At 39.9% G+C, this 23,688-nt stretch overlaps 3 protein-coding genes across 4 annotated transcripts in view; 1 reads left to right on the top strand and 2 right to left on the bottom strand.

Moving 5' to 3' along the window:
- LOC143905714 (uncharacterized) lies at positions 1 to 2,629 on the bottom strand. Its single transcript, XM_077421288.1, has 2 exons — positions 2,226 to 2,629; positions 1 to 2,123 (listed from the first exon to the last, which is right to left on the bottom strand). The coding sequence occupies exon 2, from the start codon at positions 1,190 to 1,192 to the stop codon at positions 548 to 550; it is 645 nt and encodes a 214-aa protein (XP_077277414.1). The 5' UTR covers positions 1,193 to 2,123; positions 2,226 to 2,629; the 3' UTR covers positions 1 to 547.
- The window catches only part of Nrt (Neurotactin), a 76,406-nt gene that overhangs the window by 26,861 nt on the left and 25,857 nt on the right, over positions 1 to 23,688 (bottom strand). The gene's annotated exons all lie outside the window — the stretch shown is intronic.
- Positions 2,634 to 19,042, top strand: LOC143905716 (uncharacterized). 2 transcript variants are annotated; one of them, XM_077421292.1, is made up of 5 exons: positions 2,634 to 2,770; positions 2,893 to 2,952; positions 3,335 to 3,609; positions 3,743 to 3,892; positions 17,539 to 19,042. In XM_077421292.1, the coding sequence occupies exons 3-5, from the start codon at positions 3,429 to 3,431 to the stop codon at positions 17,562 to 17,564; spliced, it is 357 nt and encodes a 118-aa protein (XP_077277418.1). In that variant the 5' UTR covers positions 2,634 to 2,770; positions 2,893 to 2,952; positions 3,335 to 3,428; the 3' UTR covers positions 17,565 to 19,042. The 2 variants fall into 2 exon arrangements, with proteins under 2 accessions (XP_077277418.1, XP_077277417.1); XM_077421291.1 differs by lacking the exon at positions 17,539 to 19,042 and adding an exon at positions 4,122 to 5,637.

Genomic DNA, 23,688 nt, shown 5'->3' with positions numbered 1-23,688 from the left:
TTTGAAATTTATTGCTTTATCAATTTTGTGTAATTTGTTCATAGAGTAAAACTATTTTAATTTTTTTTATATTAATAGAAAGAAAAAACAAAAACTAATAATACTTATTTTTTTACTTAAGTTATTTTAACTTACTCTTTTACCACCCCTTTATATTTGTTAGAGGAATGTTTGTAAGATCTGAATAAAACACTTTTTAAAACATATTATTATTGGGAGAGGTTTATTTGCGCACCGTTCTATTGCACATACACACGGTAGGCACTCCTACCAGCGGGGTGGGTGTGGGAGGGGGGGGCGAAGGCACACACAAGATATAACATAAGATACAAAGAATTAAAAAAAAAACAGAAAAACTTATACTTAAGAGATCACATTATGACAGTATAACAAGCAAAATTAAATCACATGTTTGTTACAATAAACATTAAAAAAAAAGTTTCATAATATTTTTAATAGTTTCCAAGTTAAATAACATTCTAACAGTTAAAATTTCTTAAATCTCAGGGGAAAATACTAAAAATAAATATTTAAAAAATAGGAAATTTTACTGCTTTTGTGTGAAATCCAATATCATTCTGGGCAAAAATTCATCAAAATACACATGTATGAGCCTTGAAACAAGATCAAACACATATTGTTCATCAAATAGAACTCTTTTCCAAATAAAATCATTTCCCACTATAGAATATACTAGATAATCACATTCCGAAAGCCCACTCAAAAGCATACCGATCTGCATTTGTGCATAATGATCAGTTTTCTTTCTAATTTCACCATCCTTATCCAAGGTCTTGACAGCTCTCATTTCTAAAAGCTCTGATGCTGATAGTCTCTCTCCTTCTTTAGGAGTTTTAATTTCAATGTTTCGAAGAAATTCTTTTCCATCCATAGCAGTACCATCAAGACTGGCCCCTAACCAAGGTAACTCCTCACGGACTAGAAAACAAGACTCTAAGACTTTACATTCACATAAGTCCTCATATCTTTCCCTGGCGATTTTCTCATTGGTGAGACCTCTGATTGTATCTTCATTGCCTTTGAATTTGCTATGGTACACTTCTTGATATCTACTATTCCAATCTGCCTTAGGATTGACATAGTACGTATATTGACTTCGAGCCTTGGATGCTGTAATACGAAGATTGCGATTTCTCCTCCACATATTTGTTCCTTGACTTCCACTTGCCATTGTAACGCTTTGCTGTGAATGAGACTTTCACGTAATTTTCATAGAACTGAAGTAGTTCTGATCTTAATGATTCAAGTTTTTGATTTCAAGTTGTTAAGTTAATGATTCAAGTTTGCTAAGTTTTCCTAGCACTTTCCAAGACCTGAAAGTAACAAGCCTAAAAATATTATCTGAATTTTCTGCAGCTTTGCAATTAAAAGCATCTTCTTCATTGTCCGTAGATCCAGCTCCATGACGTAGACCACTGTAGAAAATTGAATATTCACTCAGCGGAGCACCTACAGTACAATCAGAAAAAAATAAGAGAATAAATAAAAATATTATTAATACTATTAATGTTTATCATTTTCTATAGAAAAAAGAAAACATTAATATCATTAATGCTTATATTATTTTCTATCCCTAATTTTAAAGGTCATTAAAAATTTACAATTATAAAATACATCTTCATCCGATCAGTTTATTATATTTCATGACAAAATTCAGTACAGTAAATAAATCAACGGTACTAACATTTACTCTGTATACTAATTTCTAAGATTCAATTTGTATTACTTGTATCACACATGATTATAAAAAAAAAACCAAAAATGTTTAATTTACAGTTAAAAAATTCGCAGTTAATTCATTCAAAAGACATAAAGCACAGAAAATTTGATATTAATTTAAATTAATTAATCAGTAGTATTTTAACTGTCCACTTTCTCAATTTTATTGGGGCTTACAACGACATAGTCTTTCAGCCCATTTCTTCTCCATATCTTTAGTGACCTCAGACATAGCAGACACATAAACATCTTTTTGTGAGTCAACATGACATAAATCTGTCAGACGTTTTGCTTTATACTCCTTCAACGTGGAGGTTTTAAGAGCTCCCCACTGTTGTTCGATGTCTATGCAACTTAAATCTACTAATTCTGCTTCCTCCACTCTGGAAAAAATGCATTATAAATATATTTTTCTTATAGTGAAAAATCGGTGCTTAATACTGAAAATAAAAAGGCAAAACAATAAGATACTTGAGAAGACTAACCTTGTCAGGTAAAGAAGAACAGCTACAACATGTTTACATTTTTCGGATTGCCCAGCTGGACATTCACTTTAACAATCGCGAACCATATTCTTCTTCCAAATTCACCCAAACTTCAACTAAATAAGGATGTTGAGTAGTAAGACCTGAGGTTCTCAAGACGAGAGCCTGAATGTGTAACACACAGTCTTTCCTTTTTTTTAGTCCCACTGACACAACTAAACCACTCTCTAATACTTGCTCGCCCTCACGCATTGGACGCACAAAACCTTTAGTAGCATTCATAGGGTCCACAACGGAAAGAATCTTCGACATTTTCGAAAAATAAAATATAAACAATAACATATGTCCCGGTCTAGTCTTACATCTGTCTCATTTACGCTACTTCGGAATTTGGCCACCAGGAGCGCTCGGGAAATCTTTGCGTTGCCAATCCCTACATTGTGTTACCACCGCTGCCGGAAAAGAAGGTTCTCTACGCTTGGCAGAAAGTGACAACTGACATGTTCGATCCCAACTTTGTTGATCGCAGAAGAGCTGGACTCGAGGTACGTTTCCGATTTACAATTATAATAGTATCGTGCGATGAATGTTGTACCCAATTATAATCTCAAATGAAGTTGTGCACGTTGCTAGTATTCTGATTATACAATACATTTTTACTTTGTAGAGGTATTATATATTGACAGCAGAGAGCTAATACCGAGGAGATCAAGGAGCCTGTTCACAGGTATATATATATATATATATATATATATATATATATATATATATATTGACGGCAGGGAGCTGATGCCGAGGAGATCAATCCCGTTTACTCGCGAAGGAATTATCGTGTTATTTTTTATTATCGGTTCAACTTATTTTTTATTCTTTTCCAGTTTTAATCTTTAACATCCAGCTGTATCAAAATACTTCGACTAATAATTTCTATACTATTGCAGTTATATACAAATATTAAATTACAGCACATTTTTTATCTTGACCATATTTTTCATAATTTTCAGTACCATTTTCTCATAACTTTTTTCTCACAACTTTGCAAAACCACTTGCGGATGTCATATTGTAGCAGTATTATTTGATTTTTTCTAAGTGTAACCACGTTTGCAGAGTACAATGAGCTATGCACAAAAAACCAGGAATGCTTGCACGTGGAGGGTGCTATCTGCACGGATAACATGACATATGCGGATGCGCGGTTGAGATGGTGCTGAATATGGACGGCAAGAAGTGTTTGGCGGCCGCCAAAAAGATCCGGGACGAATGCACGGAGTCAATACAGTGCACGGCAACGTTCGAGTTTTCAACTTGCGTCGACAATATGTGCCAGTGCGAACAGAATTTTCATTACGAACACGAGCTGACGAGATGTTTTTCCAACAAAGGTACTCGAGAGTTTTCAACCGATAGTTCTCCCGTAGAATCACGCGTCATGTTTTAAAAAATCCAATTCCAAAAATCTCTTTCTCCGCACCACGTCATAAGAGATAACAATTAATCGTTTTCATCGTTTTGCAGCGATCGGCGATGAGTGCGCGAACAATTACGAGTGTTACCAGGCCGAAGATTACGAGAACTATCCGTCGATTAAGTCTGTGACGTGTAACTCTAACACATGCACGTGCGCCGACAATTACATCTTAAGCAAGAATAAGTGCGTGAGCGCCGGTAAGTGAAAACCGATGTATAACACGCATCTCATCTAAAAAGAGTAAATTAATAATTATTTATATGGAAGATGCATTTCGATTTTATTCGTTGTTACTCGCAAATTCTTGCTTTTAATGCATTTTTTACGTTTTTGCAAGCTCGTCCTTCGTTGCGTCCTTGTCAATAATCATCCTTGTAATAACGCTGACTTTCTTTTCATGAAATGCAAAATACGATTTCTTTGAAGAGGCACACAAGTCGTTAATGGAGTTAAACTTTTAATGATTATAACATCGTGCATGCGCAAGAATCTCAAGGAAGAAACGCAAGTAGGCCTGCCGTGGTTGAGGAGGCAATTCATTCTCGGATTATTATTTACTTACGTATTATAATTATTTATGTTATCATTTGCGAGACTTTTTTAAGGACTTTTAAGAATTCCTAAGGAATGCCCGTAAAATTTTCACAGGTAATAATATCACGTTAACGCACACTAATCTTAGTCAAACGATACCTCGCAAATCAAGGTGTATGGAATTCAGAGAACTTCCTCTCTCTCTCTCTCTCTATATATATATATATATATATATATATATATATATATATGTGTATGCGTGTTTGTGGGATTGTGTGATAACAAAGTGAGAAAAAGAAATAGAAAAGAGAGAGCGAGATAAACCTGATTATCTAAGCTTTGATGATAGATTACATCAGCTTTATTGCATATGTAGATTTGAATGATCGTACTTGCGTTTGATCCGTGATATACTTAAAATGTACAGTAATATATTTAAACGGTGTAGTCGAAACGATATGAATAATAGCGAGGTCTCTTCAAGCGCAATGTAAAAATCGGCCATATTCATCACTTTTATTTTCGTCGTTAATCGTCAAGGTTGTAGTGCATTTCCCGTAACACCGGAATTGCGTAAAATCGGACGCGTAGAAAAAAAGAGCAGCGTGAAAACGAAATAATATCAAGCACCGTTGTAATTACGCAGCAAAATACTCGCGGCGAAGGCGGCGCCAGAGGTCGAACTATATAGGCGTACCGACGTGTTTAAAGCCTTCTACTCGCGTGCATTTAATTAACGCGGTTATTAATATGCGGATGCTGATGTGTTGCATACCGTTTCTTAGAGCGATGCAAACTGGATAGAATTTACGAGCGCGAAGAAAAGATTTAGTTGTTTGAAATCCTTAGTTTATTATGCGTTCCCTTTTTATACGAAGCCACAGATATGCATCAAATAACTGTTTTTTTGTTCTACTTTTGCGATTGCTTAATGAAAAGTAAGATAAAACGAGCAATAATAACGTTTCTCTCTTGCTTTTCAATACTTATTACTCCAAGATTATAAGTACTTATAGTTAAGTAGTGCGGTTTTAAAAGAGCAAATGTCAAATTTTCAAAGCATATAATATATATACATATTGCATTTTGTATAAATTTTAATTTTTGTACATAAATAATATAGATAGCTTCGAAATTTTTACGTATGCCCTTTCAGAATCAAGTGAATCAATGTTAAACTTTAGTACTCTTCTGCGTTTATCTAAGTTTATTATCGACATCCTTTTGTACTATTTTAATGAAAATACCATTTCAATGAAATTCACTGAGCTTTCATCAATAAATGTCAGTAAATATTTTATTATAAAACTACACATACATAATATTATATTTTATATGTTATATTGCAGCGATACGTTATATAATGCGCGGTATCTTAAATATTATGCCGGGGGTCTCGTCCGGATGAATAACATGGTAGTCGTGCTCTGTGCACGTCTTCTGACAACAGTGTTTAGAGATTCACTAAATCGAAGGCCCCGCGCTCAGGTGGCGCGGCAGGCCCGAGGCGCTGCGCCGTGGCGCCCCGGCGTGGCGCCGTCTCCTTCATTGTGTTTCTGTTGCTCGCAACGACAACACGTTAGCTGGTGTTTTCTAGATAATTTCAGTGTTATTCTTCATCGATGGCTAGAAATAAGTCGAGAGATCGCTTGTCTGGAGACGGACAGCGTTCTCGGTCCCGTCGCTCTCACAAGCGAGACCGAAAATCACGCCGTAAATCTCGCGAGACGGAACGGCACGCCCGCCGTCACGCCCGCGAGAGAACCAGAAGCAGATCACCCATTCGAGCATCCAGTCGGACATCTAGCTGTTCCTCGAGCCATCCGCGGTCACCTCCTACCAACCAGGTACTCGAGAAAATTTTCGAAAAGCTCGCACAGCAAGAAGAACGTCTCACGTCCATTGAGGTTAGGACGACCGTGTCGACCGAGCCCGACGCAGCCCAGCCTTCGGCCACGGACCCGAGCGGAGAGGGGGAGACGGTTCTTAGTAACCGGGGCCGCGAACCAGGTATGTTCCCTCAGTGACCCTCGACCCCGACCGTTGTCGGCTTCTTGGCAAAGAGGGGACATAACCGACTCCGCGCCTCTCCGCACTGCTTGACGCACAGGGTTCCCCGAGGTAACGCAGGACCGTTCTGTCTCCTTCCTGGAAGGGTCGCGAACCGCTCAGGGAGAATCAGCGACGGGTCATGACCCGCTGATGGACGAGCTGTTCGGTCCGCTGGAGAAGCCACCGCCTGACTGCTCATGGCCCCCCGCACTGCTCAACTTTGTCCAAAGCACAGCTCGCAGGGGCTTAGCAGACGAGCAGCGCACTGGACTGCTAAAACAGCACGAGGCGACGGAACACCTCGCCGCACTGGGTCCACCGAAGCTTAATAAACTCCTAACCCCGGCTCTGAAAACGGCAGCCTCGGTAGTGAAACGAGACGAACATCAAGCTTCGGCACAGGTTCAAGTGGCAGCACCCTTGAACGCTTTTGGATCTGCCATCGCGGAGCTTCTGGCACCGGAGGTAAGAGAACAGCTGCCCGAGAGCGTCAATCCAGTACTAAGACGGCTGGCAAAAGGGCTATACCTGCTCGCAGACCACCAATATCGCCTTTCTCTGGCAAGGCGAGCATTCATCAAACCGTCGCTCAGCCTCATGGGAAAAGGCGTCGCGGACGACGCTCCATCGACGAGTGGCTCTTCGGAACTGCATTCGCGGAGGAACTGAAAGACGCCCAGGCATGCGAGAAAGCGGCGCGTGACCTCCTGAGACCCGCGCCGGTAGTAACGAAGCCTAACCCGCAGTCGGCAAAACAACAGCCCGCGAAGCAGCCGGGTCAGCAGAAAAAGACTTCGGGAAAAGGGAGAGCCCCTGCCCGTCAGAACACCTCGCCGGCTCGCCGAGCAGGGGCACGCTCTACATCGAGCCGCTCCCGGAGATCCCGCTCCCGCTCCCGCTCCCGCCGACGCCGCTAGCTCCGGTAAGACTGGGGGGCCGTCTGGCCCATTTCTTCCACAACTGAAAAAAGATAACAACGGATCCCGTAGTGTTGGGGGCTATCCAGGGATACCAAATACCTTTCTCCTCTCCGCCACAGACGAGACCTTTTCTCGACGAACCAAAACTGTCCCCATCAGAGGCCGCGCATTGCGATCGAGAAATCGACCGCCTCTTGAGCAAAGGCGCCGTGGTCACTGTAGAGCCATCAGTGGATCAGTTCTTATCCCCATTTTTCCTGCGAGAAAAATCCTCAGGAGGCATGCGATTCATCCTGAACTTGAAAGAACTGAATTCATACATCTCTCCTCCTCATTTTAAGCTAGAAGACTGGAGGACAGTGGTGCGCCTGATGCTCCCCAACACAGAAATGGCCACGCTGGACATTGAGGATGCCTATCTCAATGTCCCGATCCACCCTCTTCACAGAAAATTTCTCAGATTCCAATGGCGAGGGGTGACTTACGAATTCGCGTCATTACCTTTCGGTCTTTCCACCGCGCCACATATTTTTTCCAAAATCATTCGGCCAGTGGTAACATTTCTCCGCGAAGAAGGATTTGAATCCGTGGTTTACTTGGACGACTTCCTCCTTCTAGGCTCGTCCAAAGCCAAGTGCCGTGCCAATGTACGGGCGTACATTAACCTCCTGTCATCCCTAGGGTTCATAATCAACTTCAGGTAATCTGAATTAGATCCAGCGAGGAAAAGGAAATACTTGGGGTTCATTTTCGACTCGGAACGGCAGTCCATCGCGATTCCCGAAACACGCAGGGAGAAACTCCTCAAAATGATAACAGGATTTGCCTCAAAATCCCATTCCACGATTCGAGACTTCGCAGCGATGATCGGCTCTCTCGTCTCTGTGTGCCCGGCCGTGCGCTACGGCCTTCTTTACACCAAAAGATTCGAAAGAGAGAAATTCTTGGCGCTATCAGAGACAAACTCCTACGCAGCGGTAATGCGTATCTCCCAGGTCCTGGAAGAAGATTTCTTATGGTGGCGCAGGACTCTGTCTAAGCCACACCAGGACAATCGCATCTGCACCTGCAGTTACGCGCTAGAAATTTTTTCGGACGCCTCTCTGTCAGGCTGGGGAGCCTCCTGTGGCCCACACAGAGCTCACGGTTGGTGGTCGGAGACAGACAGGGCCCTCCACATTAACGCGCTAGAATTGAAAGCTGCCTTCTTCGGTCTAAAATGCTTCGCCACAAGTCTCCAAAACTGCGAAATACTACTCAGTCGAAAACGTTATCGCAGACAAGGAATCCAGGCGCTCGGATACCGATACAGAGTGGTCACTCTCGGACCACGCGCTCGACGACATCTCTAAGCACTTTGGCCCTTTCGACGTCGATTTCTTTGCCTCACTGCTTAACACTAAATGTGAGCGCTACGTGTCCTGGATCCCTGACCCGGGCTCCTTTGCAGTAGATGCATTCACCCTGTCCTGGAAGGAAATCTACTTCTACGCTTTCCCCCCGTTCATTTTAATCCCCCGCGTCCTGCGAAAAATCGTCGACGACGAAGCGGAGGGAACCCTGGTGGTACCATGGTGGCCCTCACAAGCCTGGTTCCCTCTTTTTCGCCGCCTGCTAATATCCGAACCAATTAGATTCGCACCTTCTGTGTTTCTTCTGTCTGCCCCTCTTAGGAAGAAACATCCAGCTCACAGGACGCTTTCCCTGGGTGCAGCCAGGCTATCAGGGATAATGGCGTTTAGGACCCGCCAGGTACCGGAGCCCTCACTAGACGCACTACTAGCGTCGCTTGCTCCATCAACGCTGAAGCAATATACACGCCCCATACGGGCCTGGTGGTCATTCTGTCGAATACACAAGACCTCGCCATTCTTCCCAAAGGTATCAGAAGTTCTCGGCTTCCTGACAGAGGAACTTGAAAGAGCGGGCTCCTTTTCCACCCTCAATACCTCGAGATCAGCCATTTCACTGTTATCCTGCAACACAATCGGCGAAGACCCTCTCATAAAGAGATTCTGCAAGGGTGCGAGCGTCCTGAAGCCGCCACGGCCCAGATATGATCACATCTGAGATCCTGCTCCCGTTATTTCGAAACTCGGAACATTTTTTCCGCACGAAGACCTTTCCTTGGAGAGAGTCACAAAGAAACTGGCTCTTCTCCTTGCCCTAGGCTCGGGTCAACGCTGCCAAACACTAGCAGCACTTAGACGCTCACAAATTTCCATCACGGAAGAAAAAATGATCATTACGGTCCCCGATCGCATCAAAACGTCCGCTCCAGGCCGCCGCCAACCACTCCTGATCTTTTCGCGGTTCACGGAACGCAGCAATCTCTGTATCGTTAACCTCCTGGAACATTCCCTGCGCCGTACAGAAAACCTACGGCCAGATAACTGCGACAAACTGTTCATCTCGCTCAAGCGTCCGCACAAAGCGGTAGGCGTACAGTCTATAAGCAGGTGGATTCGCGAGACGCTAAACGAATGCGGAGTGGACGGAAACTTCACCGCACACAGTACGCGCCACGCTTCCACATCCTTCGCGGCCAAAAAAGGCGTCCCTATAGATCTAATCAAAAGAGCAGCGGGCTGGTCCGCCGAATCCCGAACGTTCGCAAAGTTTTACAACCGTCCAATAGTAGATACCCACGCCTTTGCGAATGCTGTTCTGTCAGACTAACGCCTTATATTTCACATTACTCATACTTCTTGCATTGCACAACTCCAAATGTGTTAAAAAAAAAAAACCCCACTGCGGGACATAATAAACTGCATATGAAGATCCCTGACAAGATCAACTCTTTACATAAACACCAGCTACCAGATTCGCTATCCGCAACAATAGGGCAAATCATTCTTTAAACATCTACCATGTTATTCATCCGGACGAGACCCCCGGCATAATCTAAAGATTAAACGAACTTACCAAGTGAAGTTCGATCTTGATTATGCCGGGGGTCTCGTCCGGATGAACTTCCCACCCAGTAATCCCGCCACCTGGAACGACGAGGACTCGCCCATGATTTGCCCCGGTTTTGAATAATGAAGGAGACGGCGCCACGCCGGGGCGCCACGGCGCAGCGCCTCGGGCCTGCCGCGCCACCTGAGCGCGGGGCCTTCGATTTAGTGAATATCTAAACACTGTTGTCAGAAGACGTGCACAGAGCACGACTACCATGTTATTCATCCGGACGAGACCCCCGGCATAATCAAGATCGAACTTCACTTGGTAAGTTCGTTTAATCTTTAGATTATACATTTCTTATACAAACGAAACGAATATATAACGATATATAACGAATATATCGTTAAATTTGCAGGATACGATAATTGTTAGTACAATATTGTTAGTACGATTTCGTCTCTCTTTTACATTTATATGTATTATTACTGTGATAAAATGTATAATATATATATAGCAACATATTTTATTATAAAACCATATACATAAAATATTATATTTTATACATTATATTGTAGTAATGGCATGTGGTTTCTTAATCCTACATTACTCGCGTGGTTTCTTTTAACATAATTATTCGCGTGGAGTATACTTTATATTTCAACGTTATATCTCAATTTTTATTGTTCTTTTTGATGATTTACTTACTAATTAAATAAAAATTGATAATATTTTATATGCCTTTTGGATAAAGATAAGCGCAAAAGACGCGGCGCGGCGCAGCGCGGCGCGGTGCTTCACAGTCATTAAAATTATATAAAAAATAGAATCCATCGTTTCTCCATAAAAAAAAATATGTGTATTTTTAGAATGAAATAAAGAATAAGATAGCATTATTTAAAAAATTTTTAAAAATGTACTTTTTAGTGAAAAAATAATTAAACATTTTAATTGCTTATAACAATTGAAATTTGCAATTTTTTGTAATTTAAACTATTTTTTTTTTTCAAAGATTGCCTTCTTAGTTTTAAAATGGTTTTTTGAATATTTCTCTACGACAAATATAACCAGAGATATTAATTTGTAAAGTAGATGACTTCTTCATTTTTGACGAAAATTGTATTGTTCATAACTTTTGTAAAAAAAATTTTTTGGGCAAACAAAAAAAACGTATCCGCTTATTTTATGTATATTTCATGTAAAAAAAGTTTCAATCGATTTAAAAAATACGAGATCAAATCTTGTCCGATTTGACGTGAAATTGCCCATATACATACCTCGAAAAAAAAGTGGTATAGTATTATACCTTGAAATAACACCCTGTACATACTGTTTATAAAATGCGTAATACTACAAAAAAACGTGATATCCGTACAAAATTACCTTTTTTTAAAAAAAGGTAAAGAAACGCGCCCCAAGTACACGCATAGTAGTGTATATGTTGTTACCTTGAAAAAAAAAAACAGTGGTAGTATTATACCTTAAAAAATCTAAGTAACAAGTGGTAGACGTAATCTTTGTATCTCGAAAAATCTCGAAAATACCTAAGCAGTAGTATCTTTACCTCGAAAAAAAAAACAAAGTGGTAGTATTATCATACCTCGAAAAAACCTAAGTAACAAGTGGTAGACGTAATTTTTGTATCCCAAAAAATCTCGAAAAAACTAAAGCAGTAGCCTTTTTATTTCAAAAAAATTATAACTCAACTGATACACATCACAAAATTACGTTACCTTATCAAAAATGAGTCGTGCTTCAAGTGATCTATTACAATTACAAAAAAGAAATAATATCTCTTTTTAAATTACAGCGCCAACTACAGAGAGAACATACACTGAGATAAAAAATTTGTCAATTTCAAGAAATATTTAGTCCGATACGTTCAACTAAACATTTTAGTTAGCTAACTAAACATTAGTTGAATTAATTAATTCTTGATTAAAAATACGAAATAAATTGTTGAAACAACTAATATTTAGTTAACTATAACTAAAATGTTTAGTTGAACATATCAAACTAAATATTTCTTGGGATTAACAATTTTTTTTCTCAGTGTATTTTTCGAGATACAAAGATTACGGTCTACCACTTGTTACTTAGATTTTTTCGAGGTGAAAAATTACAGAGGTAACAATACAAAATACAAATATTTTATTAAAATATTTAAACCCAACAAGGAAATACAAGGTATTTAAATACAAAGTTTATATATGTATTTTAAAAGATTTAATCGCATCGCAAAGAATTACAGAGGTAACAGTACAACATTAAAATATTTTATTAAAATACATAAATTTTTCTTGTCAAAAAACTTGGCGCTGCTAGAGAGAGAGAGAGAGAGAGAGAGAGAGAGAGAGAGAGAGAGAGAGAGCGATAGAGAGAGAGAGAGAGAGGAGAGATGCATTAGATATCGAGATAAAAAGAGATAGAACCAGAGAGATAGGGAGCAGAGGGAGAGAAGTGATAGAGAGAGAGAGATGATCGATATATATAGCGATAGCAGCGCTCTAGTATCTATAGCTCGCTCTCGTCTCTCTCTCTCTCTCTCTCGCGCGCCACGCTTGATTGATTGATTGATTGATTGGTTTATTTTATGCTATAGTCAATGACTTTAGGCAAGTAATGCATTACAAAGGTAGAACATTTGGAACAAAAAAAAGTTGTAAATAAGAGCAGAAGTAATACATCTACATATGAGAAAAACAGTATAAAATAGTATAATATAAAAGCGACAGTTGTGCATTAAGCAGCAACTAGCAATGGAACTGCAACCTAAGCGGAGGAATCGGTAGAGTGAAGAAAAGGGTTGAAGCACACCGCCAATAGTACGCAAAAGATGCACAGAGCAAATGGAAAAAGTCTCAGATTCAACTCGCAAGAAACGCAAGAACAATTAATAAACACTAAAAGTTACTTAAACTAATCGCATAAGCGATAGGTTGACACTCTCAATCAGATCATGCATAAGGCAGAGACTAATAAGGCTCTAGATAAAATTACGCTCAAGCGAGAAAAGATAGTCGTATATAGCTTACCCTTAAAAACGGCGACAGACGTTACTGAAACAACATCATAAGGAAGCGAGTTCCAAAAGTAGATGCCCGCGAGATGAAAGGACCTGCGATAGGTTTCAGTTCTGTGATTTGGAACATGAAAAGAGTGCGGTAGCGCCAGTCGTGACGATCGCCTGACTGAGGGGTCATGATCAACCGATACCAAGAAAGTAAAGACGGCGGTATTTGAGCGATAACCACCCCAATCGATGCCAGTAAGGTGTGATGCGTTCGTCACGCCTTAAATTTAAAATGAAACAAATAGCACAATTTAAGAGTCTCTGAAGCCTGGTATTTAGCTCCTCGGTCACGTCGTTGTATACAAGAGAACAGTAGTCCAACAAAGGCAAAATCAAGATGGTCACAAGTTTAACACGTAGATTAATTGATAGTGTATTCTTGTGAAATTTCAGTTTGTGCAGTGTAAAGTGTACCCTTCTTGAAATGTGTGAAACGTGACTCTCCCAAGAAAGGTCGGAGCGCATGATGACCCCGAGGTTTCGAGTCTCCGTAACAAATGGGATGGAGGTACCGCTAACTGAAACGAGAGGTAGGTCATTTAAATTTAAGTGTCTAACGTAACTCCTGCTGCCAAAAATCAAGACTTTTGATTTCTTAAGATTGAGAGTCAATCCGTTGGTTGCAGCAAATTGTGAGATGACACCCACGTCATGCGCGACGAGGTGTAAAGCAACGCTCAGTTGACTAAGGGGACTTCTGCGATAGATCTGCGTATCATCGGCAAATATAATGCGCTCAGTATATCTCAGGAAGGCACCAATGTCGTTAATAAATAAGGGGAAAAAGAGAGGACCTAGAACGGATCCTTGTGGAACACCTGAAGTGACAGATAGCCAGTCAGAGAACACGCCCTCCAAGTCAACGACAGCCTGACATCGACCAGTTAGATACGAAAAAATTAACTTGAGGGCCGAATCAGAAAACGTTGTCTGAGTTTGGTCAACAGTAGAAAATGACTGACCGTGTCAAAGGCTTTGCTGAAGTCGAAGAGGACGAGAATCAACACCTCACCCACCTCGACGCCATACTTAATGTCATAGAGCAACCGCAGCAAAGCGGATTGGGTGGAATAGTCTTTCCGGTAACCGGATTGCCGATCATCGAGAATATTATGAGTAGCTATAAAGTCCGAAATCTGGCGGTGTAGAATTTTTTCGAACAACTTAGAGAGTTCGCACAGATTAGCAATAGGTCTCGTGTCCGAAGGAGAAGCGGGAGATTTAACTTTGGAGAGCGGTCGAAGTATGGCTCGCTTCCACAAAGACGGGAAGTGACTGAAATTCAGACAACAATTAAAAAATGTCGTAAGGAGATTGCCAATCCGGGGCAGGGCTAAGGCTATGGCGTATAGAGGTAATTGATCATAACCCGAGGCAAGGGAAACAGAAGAAGCGGAGACAAAGGAGCTAAGGTCCTCAAAGGTGATCTAAGAAAAAGTGAAAAGTGGTGCGTCAGGTACTATGGAAGAGATGATGTCAGAAAATTGAGAAAGTGTACAAGAAGGAAAGTAGTTGGAGATGGAGGCATAATGGGCATTTAAAATATCACGAGAAAAAAAATTGAGCGGAGAAGATAGAGGAGACTCAATGAGCCCAAGACTGGCAAGCTCACGCCATAACCTGGATGAATCAGAAATAGCAGTCAATCTCTCCATGTGATAGCGCTCTCTGGCCCTTCTCAAGTCGTCTGTGAGATCATTTCTATATTGCCTATAGATATGAAAATCGAGAATGTCTCGCGATCTTCGGGCAGTATTATAGAGACGGTTGCGAAGTTGAATTCTGCGAGCAAGTTGGTCAGTAAGCCAAGGCGCAGCTGGGCGAGTAACACGAAAAGTGCGGATGGGCGCATACTGATTAAGACAGGACGTGAAGTCGTCAGTTAAGGTATTTAAGATGTCATCCAAGTCAGGCCCATTAAGACTCTTACGGCTGAAGTCCTCGGCGAAAGATAAGGACAACGTAGAGGCAAGAGTCTCGACGAATCCTGCCCCATCGAAATCTCTGTAGCTGCGTCGAACTAAAGTACGATCCGAAGCAGATGGAACCACAAACGTGTACTTCAGCTCAATCAGGTCGTGACCGTTAATGAAAGGCGCATCCGATTTACGAAACGATAGGACTTTATCAAGGCTATCGACTATAAAAACGTCCAACCACGAGTCAGAAGAGCGAGTGTGAAAAGTCGATTGCGAATCGACAATGCTGAGCGACAACTGTGAGACCATGTCTTTAAGGTGATCAGAATCGTAAGATGAAGCGAGAAGATTACAGTTAAGATCACCTGAAATGATAATATTTTTATAGTTATGCATGAATATAGTGAGAGCATCAACGGGGAGCATAACTTTTTTTACGGATTCGCAGTGGCGCCCTCTCTACCCGTTTTCAAAAGTTACAACTATATTTGATTTTTGCCCGGACGAAAACGACCCACCTAGTGGGATGAAGGGTTAGGTGGTACAGAAGGACTTTAAGGACTTAAAGAATGCTAGAAAAAGAATTTCAAAATAAGAAAGGCGAATTTGAAGTGACAGATATTTTTTATGTAAAAAAATTAATTTTTTTATAATCGTAGCTCCTCCCCACCTCTTCCACTTGCCTCTGAGCCATAATAGACCTCTGTGGAATGTTAAATTTTTTAACGAAAAAAAATGCTCATTTACCTTTCACACAACACTGACGTAATTCTCCAAGCACTTTCGTGTCCCACCGAGATTTTGATTGTTCGCCGTTTCGAGAGTAAATGAGCTAGGACTTTGAAATTTTTACCTGAGGTTCCCTGCCACAATAACTTTTTTCCGGCGTGGAGGGGATTCTCCCACGATTATTTGTTTTCCGGAACAAACGACTATTAGAAATTCGTGGAACACGAAAGGCATGGTTGGAGCGAATAGGGTTAATAAAATATTTTAATGTTGTACTGTTATCTCTGTAATTCTTTGCACGACTCATTTTTGATAAGGTAACGTAATTTTGTGATGTGTATCACTTGAGTTATAATTTTTTTGAAATAAAAATACTACTGCTTAGGTTTTTTCGAGATTTTTTGAGATACAAAGATTACGTCTACCACTCATCGTTACTTAGGTTTTTTCGAGGTATGATAATACTACCACTTTGTTTTTTTTTCGAGGTAAAGATACTACTGCTTAGGTTTTTTCGAGATTTTTCGAGATACAAACATTACTTCTACACTTGTTACTTAAATTTTTTTAAGGTATAATACTACCACTGTTTTTTTCGAGGTAACAACATATACACTACTATGCGTGTACTTGGCGCGTTTCTTTACCTTTTTTTTTTAAATTTATTTTACGTAAAAATTTGTATTTAAAGATTTTTGAAACAACCAATTTCAAATTCAAAATAAAAATTCAAGAATTCAACATGGCCCATATTCTTAACTCCCTTATTATCGATAAAAGCGCGCATTTATTTCTGAAATGCTATAGTACATGTTACATATATTATACTATAGCATTTCAGAAATAAAAGCGCGTTTTTATCGCTAAAAGAAAATTGAGAATAAGAGCCATTATGATAAGCAAATAATTCAAAATATGATTTAATTTGCATAAAAAATTTTGAAAAGTTTTTGAAGCCTTTGATTCCGTTTCTAAAATTAAAATTTGTTAATTTTAAATAAAATGACGGATTAATATAACGGCTAAAAAATTTAAAATATCGCTTGGTTTACATAAAAATTAATTTATAAAAATTTTTATAAATTTTTCCATTTAAAATTTTTATTTTGACTACAGATTTAGATTTAGCGACTCAAAAAACCTTCAGAAAGCATCTTTTGTATTTATTAACATTTTGTCAAAAGCATTTTGTAACTCACAAGTATTTTTTTCGCCTAACAGTCAAGGGGTTAAAAATGTCAGCGTACGTAATACATATAAATTAATAAACGTTATCTGACGTTTATAATCCGTTGAGCTTTGCTTCGACATAAATTAAATTTCAGAGTTCCGTGTGTATATACACAAAATATATAATATATTACTCAACTTATTTCGCCTTTTAAAAAATTACATAGGCGTTGCGGAACGCGCGCAAATTTTTTCTGACGTCCGCTCTTCTGCTTTATCTTTCCTGTGTTTCCTTGGCACGTCATAACGGCTATGATTAATGCCATTTCGATTTCATCTCCTCCCCTTGGCGTCGCTTTGAGAGTCGCGTACAATAAGTACCTACTGATCGCACTAGGCTTGTCGCCCCTCCTCGGTCGTATTCACAATGCGACACCCCAGCCAGCTCTATTCCCCCCTCTTCCCCTTTTGATATAATGCCGGCAACCTCCCCTCATCGTGCCATATGTTTGAGCATTCTCGGCCTTATGTACATCAATTTTCAGACGTGAGCAAAAGATTTTCCAGATAGCACAAGGCGCAACAATCGTGTTCGCGCGAAGGCAAACAAACTACTGGACACTGGACACGCACCCAGTCGAATAAGAGGTTCGATTTGCATTTCCGGGAAGACGGATATCCGGAAATGACGATCTACGACGCGACGCACCGAAATACGCCAGATGCGCTCCGCGTGGAATATTTTTAATACATATAATACGCTTTATCTGCGGATCGCGCGTGCACGCGTACACGCGCAAAATTACGCGTTTCCGGCGCTGTTTCGTCTACGGGGATTCCGGTATAAGCGTATTTTTTAAAAAAAAAGGTAAAGAAAGGCGCCAAGTACACGCATAGTAGTGTATATGTTGTTACCTCGAAAAAAAAAACAGTGGTAGTATTATACCTTAAAAAAATCTAAGTAACAAGTGGTAGACGAAATCTTTGTATCTTGAAAAATCTCGAAAAAACCTAAACAGTGGTATCTTCACCTCAAAAAAAAACAAAGTAGTAGTATTATACCTCGAAAAAACCTAAGTAACAAGTGGTGGACGTAAGCTTTGTATCTCCAAAAATCTCATCACAAAATTACGTTACCTTATCAAAAAATGAGTCGCGCTTCAAGTGATCTATTATTACAATTACAAAAAAGAAATGATATCTTTTTTTAAATTACAGCGCCAATTACAGAGAACATACACTGAGAAAAAAAATTTGTCAATCCCAAGAAATATTTAGTCCGATACGTTCAACTAAACATTTTAGTTAGTTAACTAAACATTAGTTGAATTAATTAATTCTTGATTAAAGAAACGAAATAAATTGTTGAAACAACTAATATTTAGTTAACTAACTAAAATGTTTAGTTGAACGTATCGAACTAAATATTTCTTGGGATTAACAATTTTTTTTCTCAGTATATTTTTCGAGATACAAAGATTACGTCTGCCACTTGTTACTTAGGTTTTTTCGAGGTATAATATTACTACTGCTTTTCTTCGATTAGAATAAAAAATTGAATCATGAAGAATTACACAGAGGTAACAGTACAAAATACAAATATTTTATTAAAATATTTAAACCCAACAAGGGAATACAAGGTATTTAAATACAAAGTTTATATATGTATTTTAAAAGATTTAATCGCATCGCAAAGAATTACAGAGGTAACAGTACAAAAAATAAAAATATTTTATTAAAATACATAAATTTTTCTTGTCAAAAAACTTGGCGCTGCTAGAGAGAGAGAGAGAGAGAGAGAGAGAGAGAGAGAGAGAGAGAGAGAGAGAGAGAGAGAGAGAGACCTTTTACAAATGTAAATATTACTTATTCTATACTTATTCTATACTTTTAATTCTAATCGCTTTAAAAATCTAAACTTATCCTAACTTATCCTATACTTAATAATAAGCCGCATTATTCACCGTCGCACACACAAACACACACACACACACACACACACACACACACACACACACACACACACACACACACACACACACACACACACACACACACACACACACACACACACACACACACACACACACACACACACACACACACACACACACACACACACACACACACACACACACACACACACACACACACACACACCAAGCTGACCTAATTTTAAGGTCTAGCAGCGCCAAGTTTTTTGACAAGAAAAATTTATGTATTTTAATAAAATATTTTTATTTTTTTTTATTTTACCTCTGTAATTCTTTGCGATGCGATTAAATCTTTTAAAATACATATATAAACTTTGTATTTAAATACCTTGTATTCCCTTGTTGGGTTTAAATATTTTAATAAAATATTTGTATTTTGTACTGTTACCTCTGTGTAATTCTTCATGATTCAATTTTTTATTCTAATCGAAGAAAAGCAGTAGTAATATTATACCTCGAAAAAACCTAAGTAACAAGTGGCAGACGTAATCTTTGTATCTCGAAAAATATACTGAGAAAAAAAATTGTTAATCCCAAGAAATATTTAGTTCGATACGTTCAACTAAACATTTTAGTTAGTTAACTAAATATTAGTTGTTTCAACAATTTATTTCGTTTCTTTAATCAAGAATTAATTAATTCAACTAATGTTTAGTTAACTAACTAAAATGTTTAGTTGAACGTATCGGACTAAATATTTCTTGGGATTGACAAATTTTTTTTCTCAGTGTATGTTCTCTGTAATTGGCGCTGTAATTTAAAAAAGATATCATTTCTGTTTTGTAATTGTAATAATAGATCACTTGAAGCGCAACTCATTTTTGATAAGGTAACGTAATTTTGTGATGAGATTTTTGGAGATACAAAGCTAACAAAGCTTACGTCCACCACTTGTTACTTAGGTTTTTTCGAGGTATAATACTACTACTTTGTTTTTTTTTGAGGTGAAGATACCACTGTTTAGGTTTTTTCGAGATTTTTCAAGATACAAAGATTTCGTCTACCACTTGTTACTTAGATTTTTTTAAGGTATAATACTACCACTGTTTTTTTTTTCGAGGTAACAACATATACACTACTATGCGTGTACTTGGCGCCTTTCTTTACCTTTTTTTTAAAAAAGGTAATTTTGTACAGATATCACGCCTTTTTGTAGTATTACGCATTGTATAAACAGTATGTACAAGGTGTTATTTCGAGGTATAATACTACCACTTTGTTTTTTTCGAGGTAACAACATAATACATATGTACTACTATGCGTGTACTTGGCGCATTTTTTTACCTTTTTTTTGAAAAAGGTAATTTTGTACGGATATCACGCCTTTTTGTAGTGTTACGCATCTTAATCTTAACAAAAAAAATTACACCTTATAAAGAAATGTGTCTGAAGTTGTAAATATATATATATACACATTGCCGGACATTGCTTTTATGTATAATATGCATGTATATTACGTTGCTTGTATAAATTATTTCTTACCAACTTTTTCCAAAAATTATTTTTACGTCAGACATAATTTTAATTCATCCAATTTTTATTATGTCTAAACATAATTTTTGTCCAATTTTTATTATGTCTAGACATAATTTTAATTCAGCGATTTTTATTATGTCATGACATAATTTTAATTCTGCCGCTAAGGAAATTTTAAGTCGATTTTTATGAATCAAGCTTGAATTCAATGTTTAGGTGTCCCAGGTTGCCGATGACGAGGTCCACATAGCGCGCTCTATAGTTTTCGGTGTCCAGGTGTATTAATACCTTGAATTTGATGGCCACGTGTTCCAAGTTGCCGATGACGAGGTCCACATAGTGCGCTTCGTAGTTTTCGGTGTCTACATGTATTAATACCTCGAATTCGATATCTACGTGTCCTACATTGGGTGCGTTCAGCCGATACTTTGCTAGCCTAGCAATCGTGAGCAGACGCTCGTTTTCGCTCGTTTCCTCTCTTTTGACCTAATGGATTAAAAGGAGAGGAAACGAGCGAAAACGAGCAACTGCTCACAATTGCTAGGCTAGCGGAGTATCGGCTGAACGCACCCATTCAGATTTAAAGTTATTAATACACCTAGACACCAAAAACTATGAAGCGCATTATGTGGACCTCGTCATCAGCAACCTGGGACACCTAGACATCAATTTCAAGGTATTAATACACGTAGACACCGAAAACTACGGAGCGCAATATGTGGACCTTGTCATCGGCAACCTGGGACACCTAAACATTGAATTCAACATATTATTACACCTGGACACCGAAAACTACGAAGCGCATTATGTGGACCTCGTCATCAGCAACCTGGGACACCTAGACATCAATTTCAAGGTATTAATACACGTAGACACCGAAAAATACGGAGCGCGATATCTGGACCTCGTCATCGGCAACCTGGGACACGTGGACACCGAAAACTACGGAGCGCACTATGTGGACCTTGTCATCGGCAACCTGGGACACCTAGACATCGAATTCAACGTACGATTACACCTGGACACCGAAAACTATGAAGCGCATTATCTGGATCCCGTCATCGGCAACCTGGGACTCGTGGACATCGAATTCAAGATATTAATACACGTAGACACCAAAAACTACGGAGCGCACTATGTGGACCTCGTCATCGGCAACCTGGGACACGTAGACATCGAATTCAACGTATTATTACACCTGGACACCGAAATCTATGAAGCGCATTATCTGGATCCCGTCATCGGCAACCTGAGACACGTGGACATCGAATTCAAGATATTAATACACGTAGACACCAAAAACTATGGAACGCACTGTGTGGACCTCGTCATCGGCAACCTGGGACACGTAGACATCGCATTCAACGTATTATTACACCTGGACACCGAAAACTACAAAGCGCACTGTGTGGACCTCGTCATCGGCAACCTGGGACACGTGGACATCGAATTCAAGGTATTAATACACGTAGACACCGAAAACTACGGAGCGCACTATGTGGACCTCGTCATCGGCAACCTGGGACACGTAGACATCGCATTCAACATATTATTACACCTGGACACCGAAAACTACGAAGCGCACTGTGTGGACCTCGTCATCGGCAACCTGGGACACGTGGACATCGAATTCAACGTATTATTACACCTGGACACCGAAAATTATGAAGCGCACTGTGTGGACCTCGTCATCGGCAACCTGGGACACGTGGACATCGAATTCAAGGTATTAATACACGTAGACACCGAAAACTACGGAGCGCACTATGTGGACCTCGTCATCGGCAACCTGGGACACCTAGACATCGAATTCAACGTACGATTACACCTGGACACCGAAAACTACGAAGCGCACTGTGTGGACCTCGTCATCGGCAACCTGAGACACGTGGACATCGAATTCAAGATATTAATACACGTAGACACCAAAAACTACGGAGCGCACTGTGTGGACCTCGTCATCGGCAACCTGGGACACGTAGACATCGCATTCAACGTATTATTACACCTGGACACCGAAAACTACGAAGCGCACTGTGTGGACCTTGTCATCGGCAACCTGGGACACGTGGACATCGAATTCAAGGTATTAATACACGTAGACACCGAAAACTACGGAGCGCACTATGTGGACCTCGTCATCGGCAACCTGGGACACGTAGACATCGCATTCAACATATTATTACACCTGGACACCGAAAACTACGAAGCGCACTGTGTGGACCTCGTCATCGGCAACCTGGGACACGTGGACATCGAATTCAACGTATTATTACACCTGGACACCGAAATCTATGAAGCGCATTATCTGGATCTCGTCATCGGCAACCTGGGACACGTGGACATCGAATTCAAGATATTAATACACGTAGACACCAAAAACTACGGAGCGCACTATGTGGACCTCGTCATCGGCAACCTGGGACACGTAGACATCGAATTCAACGTATTATTACACCTGGACACCGAAAACTATAAAGCGCACTATCTGGAGACCTTGTCATCGGCAACCTGGGATACATAGACATCAAATTCAAGCTTGATTCATAAGAATCGACTTAAAAATTCCCTAGCGGCACTTTCTGCCAAGCATAGAGAACCTACTTTTCCGTTGACTCAATATTTATTATATATATACCTAATTTTTACTTAAATAGAAATCTTCCTCCTGACCGATAAATTTATCGACCTAATTTTGAAATACGCGCGCGATATCGAAACTGGCGATACCTGCGCCGCCAGCGTCGAAAAAGTGAAAGTGACGTTTCTCTGATGACGTCATAATAGATCGCAGCGTTAGGAGACGTATCTTAAAAATAAATTTTCACATTTGGACTTTGCGTCGCAATATCTCCGCTCGTAGGGCACGTAGCGGAATATTATGAGAGAAACCCCCCCCTGATTGGACCCCAGCTATCGATCAAGCCTACTTAGAACTTGATCCGTTCACTCGTTATCGAGATCTCAACATCTCGGGTACTCGCAACTCGTCGCGTCGCGTAAAAGAGTCACGGTCGGTCTCGCTCCGCGTGTACTTGGCGCGAGACACTACCGTGTCTCTTGATTATTATTTTACGAATATACACGGGAGCCAGTTTCACGTCGCCTCCCATTCACGAAGCCGTATACCTATTTGCGTGCGGCAGAGTGCTTAGTTCCGCTGCCTTTTTACATGTGAGTGTCGAACACACGCGTGCATCATCTCGCCCGCGTACAATTCTTATC

This window comes from Temnothorax americanus, unplaced genomic scaffold, assembly GCF_048541705.1.
Source record: "Temnothorax americanus isolate GAGA-0224 unplaced genomic scaffold, ASM4854170v1 Scaffold66, whole genome shotgun sequence".
NCBI lineage: Eukaryota > Metazoa > Arthropoda > Insecta > Hymenoptera > Formicidae > Temnothorax > Temnothorax americanus.
This window is presented reverse-complemented; position numbering and strand designations above follow the sequence as displayed.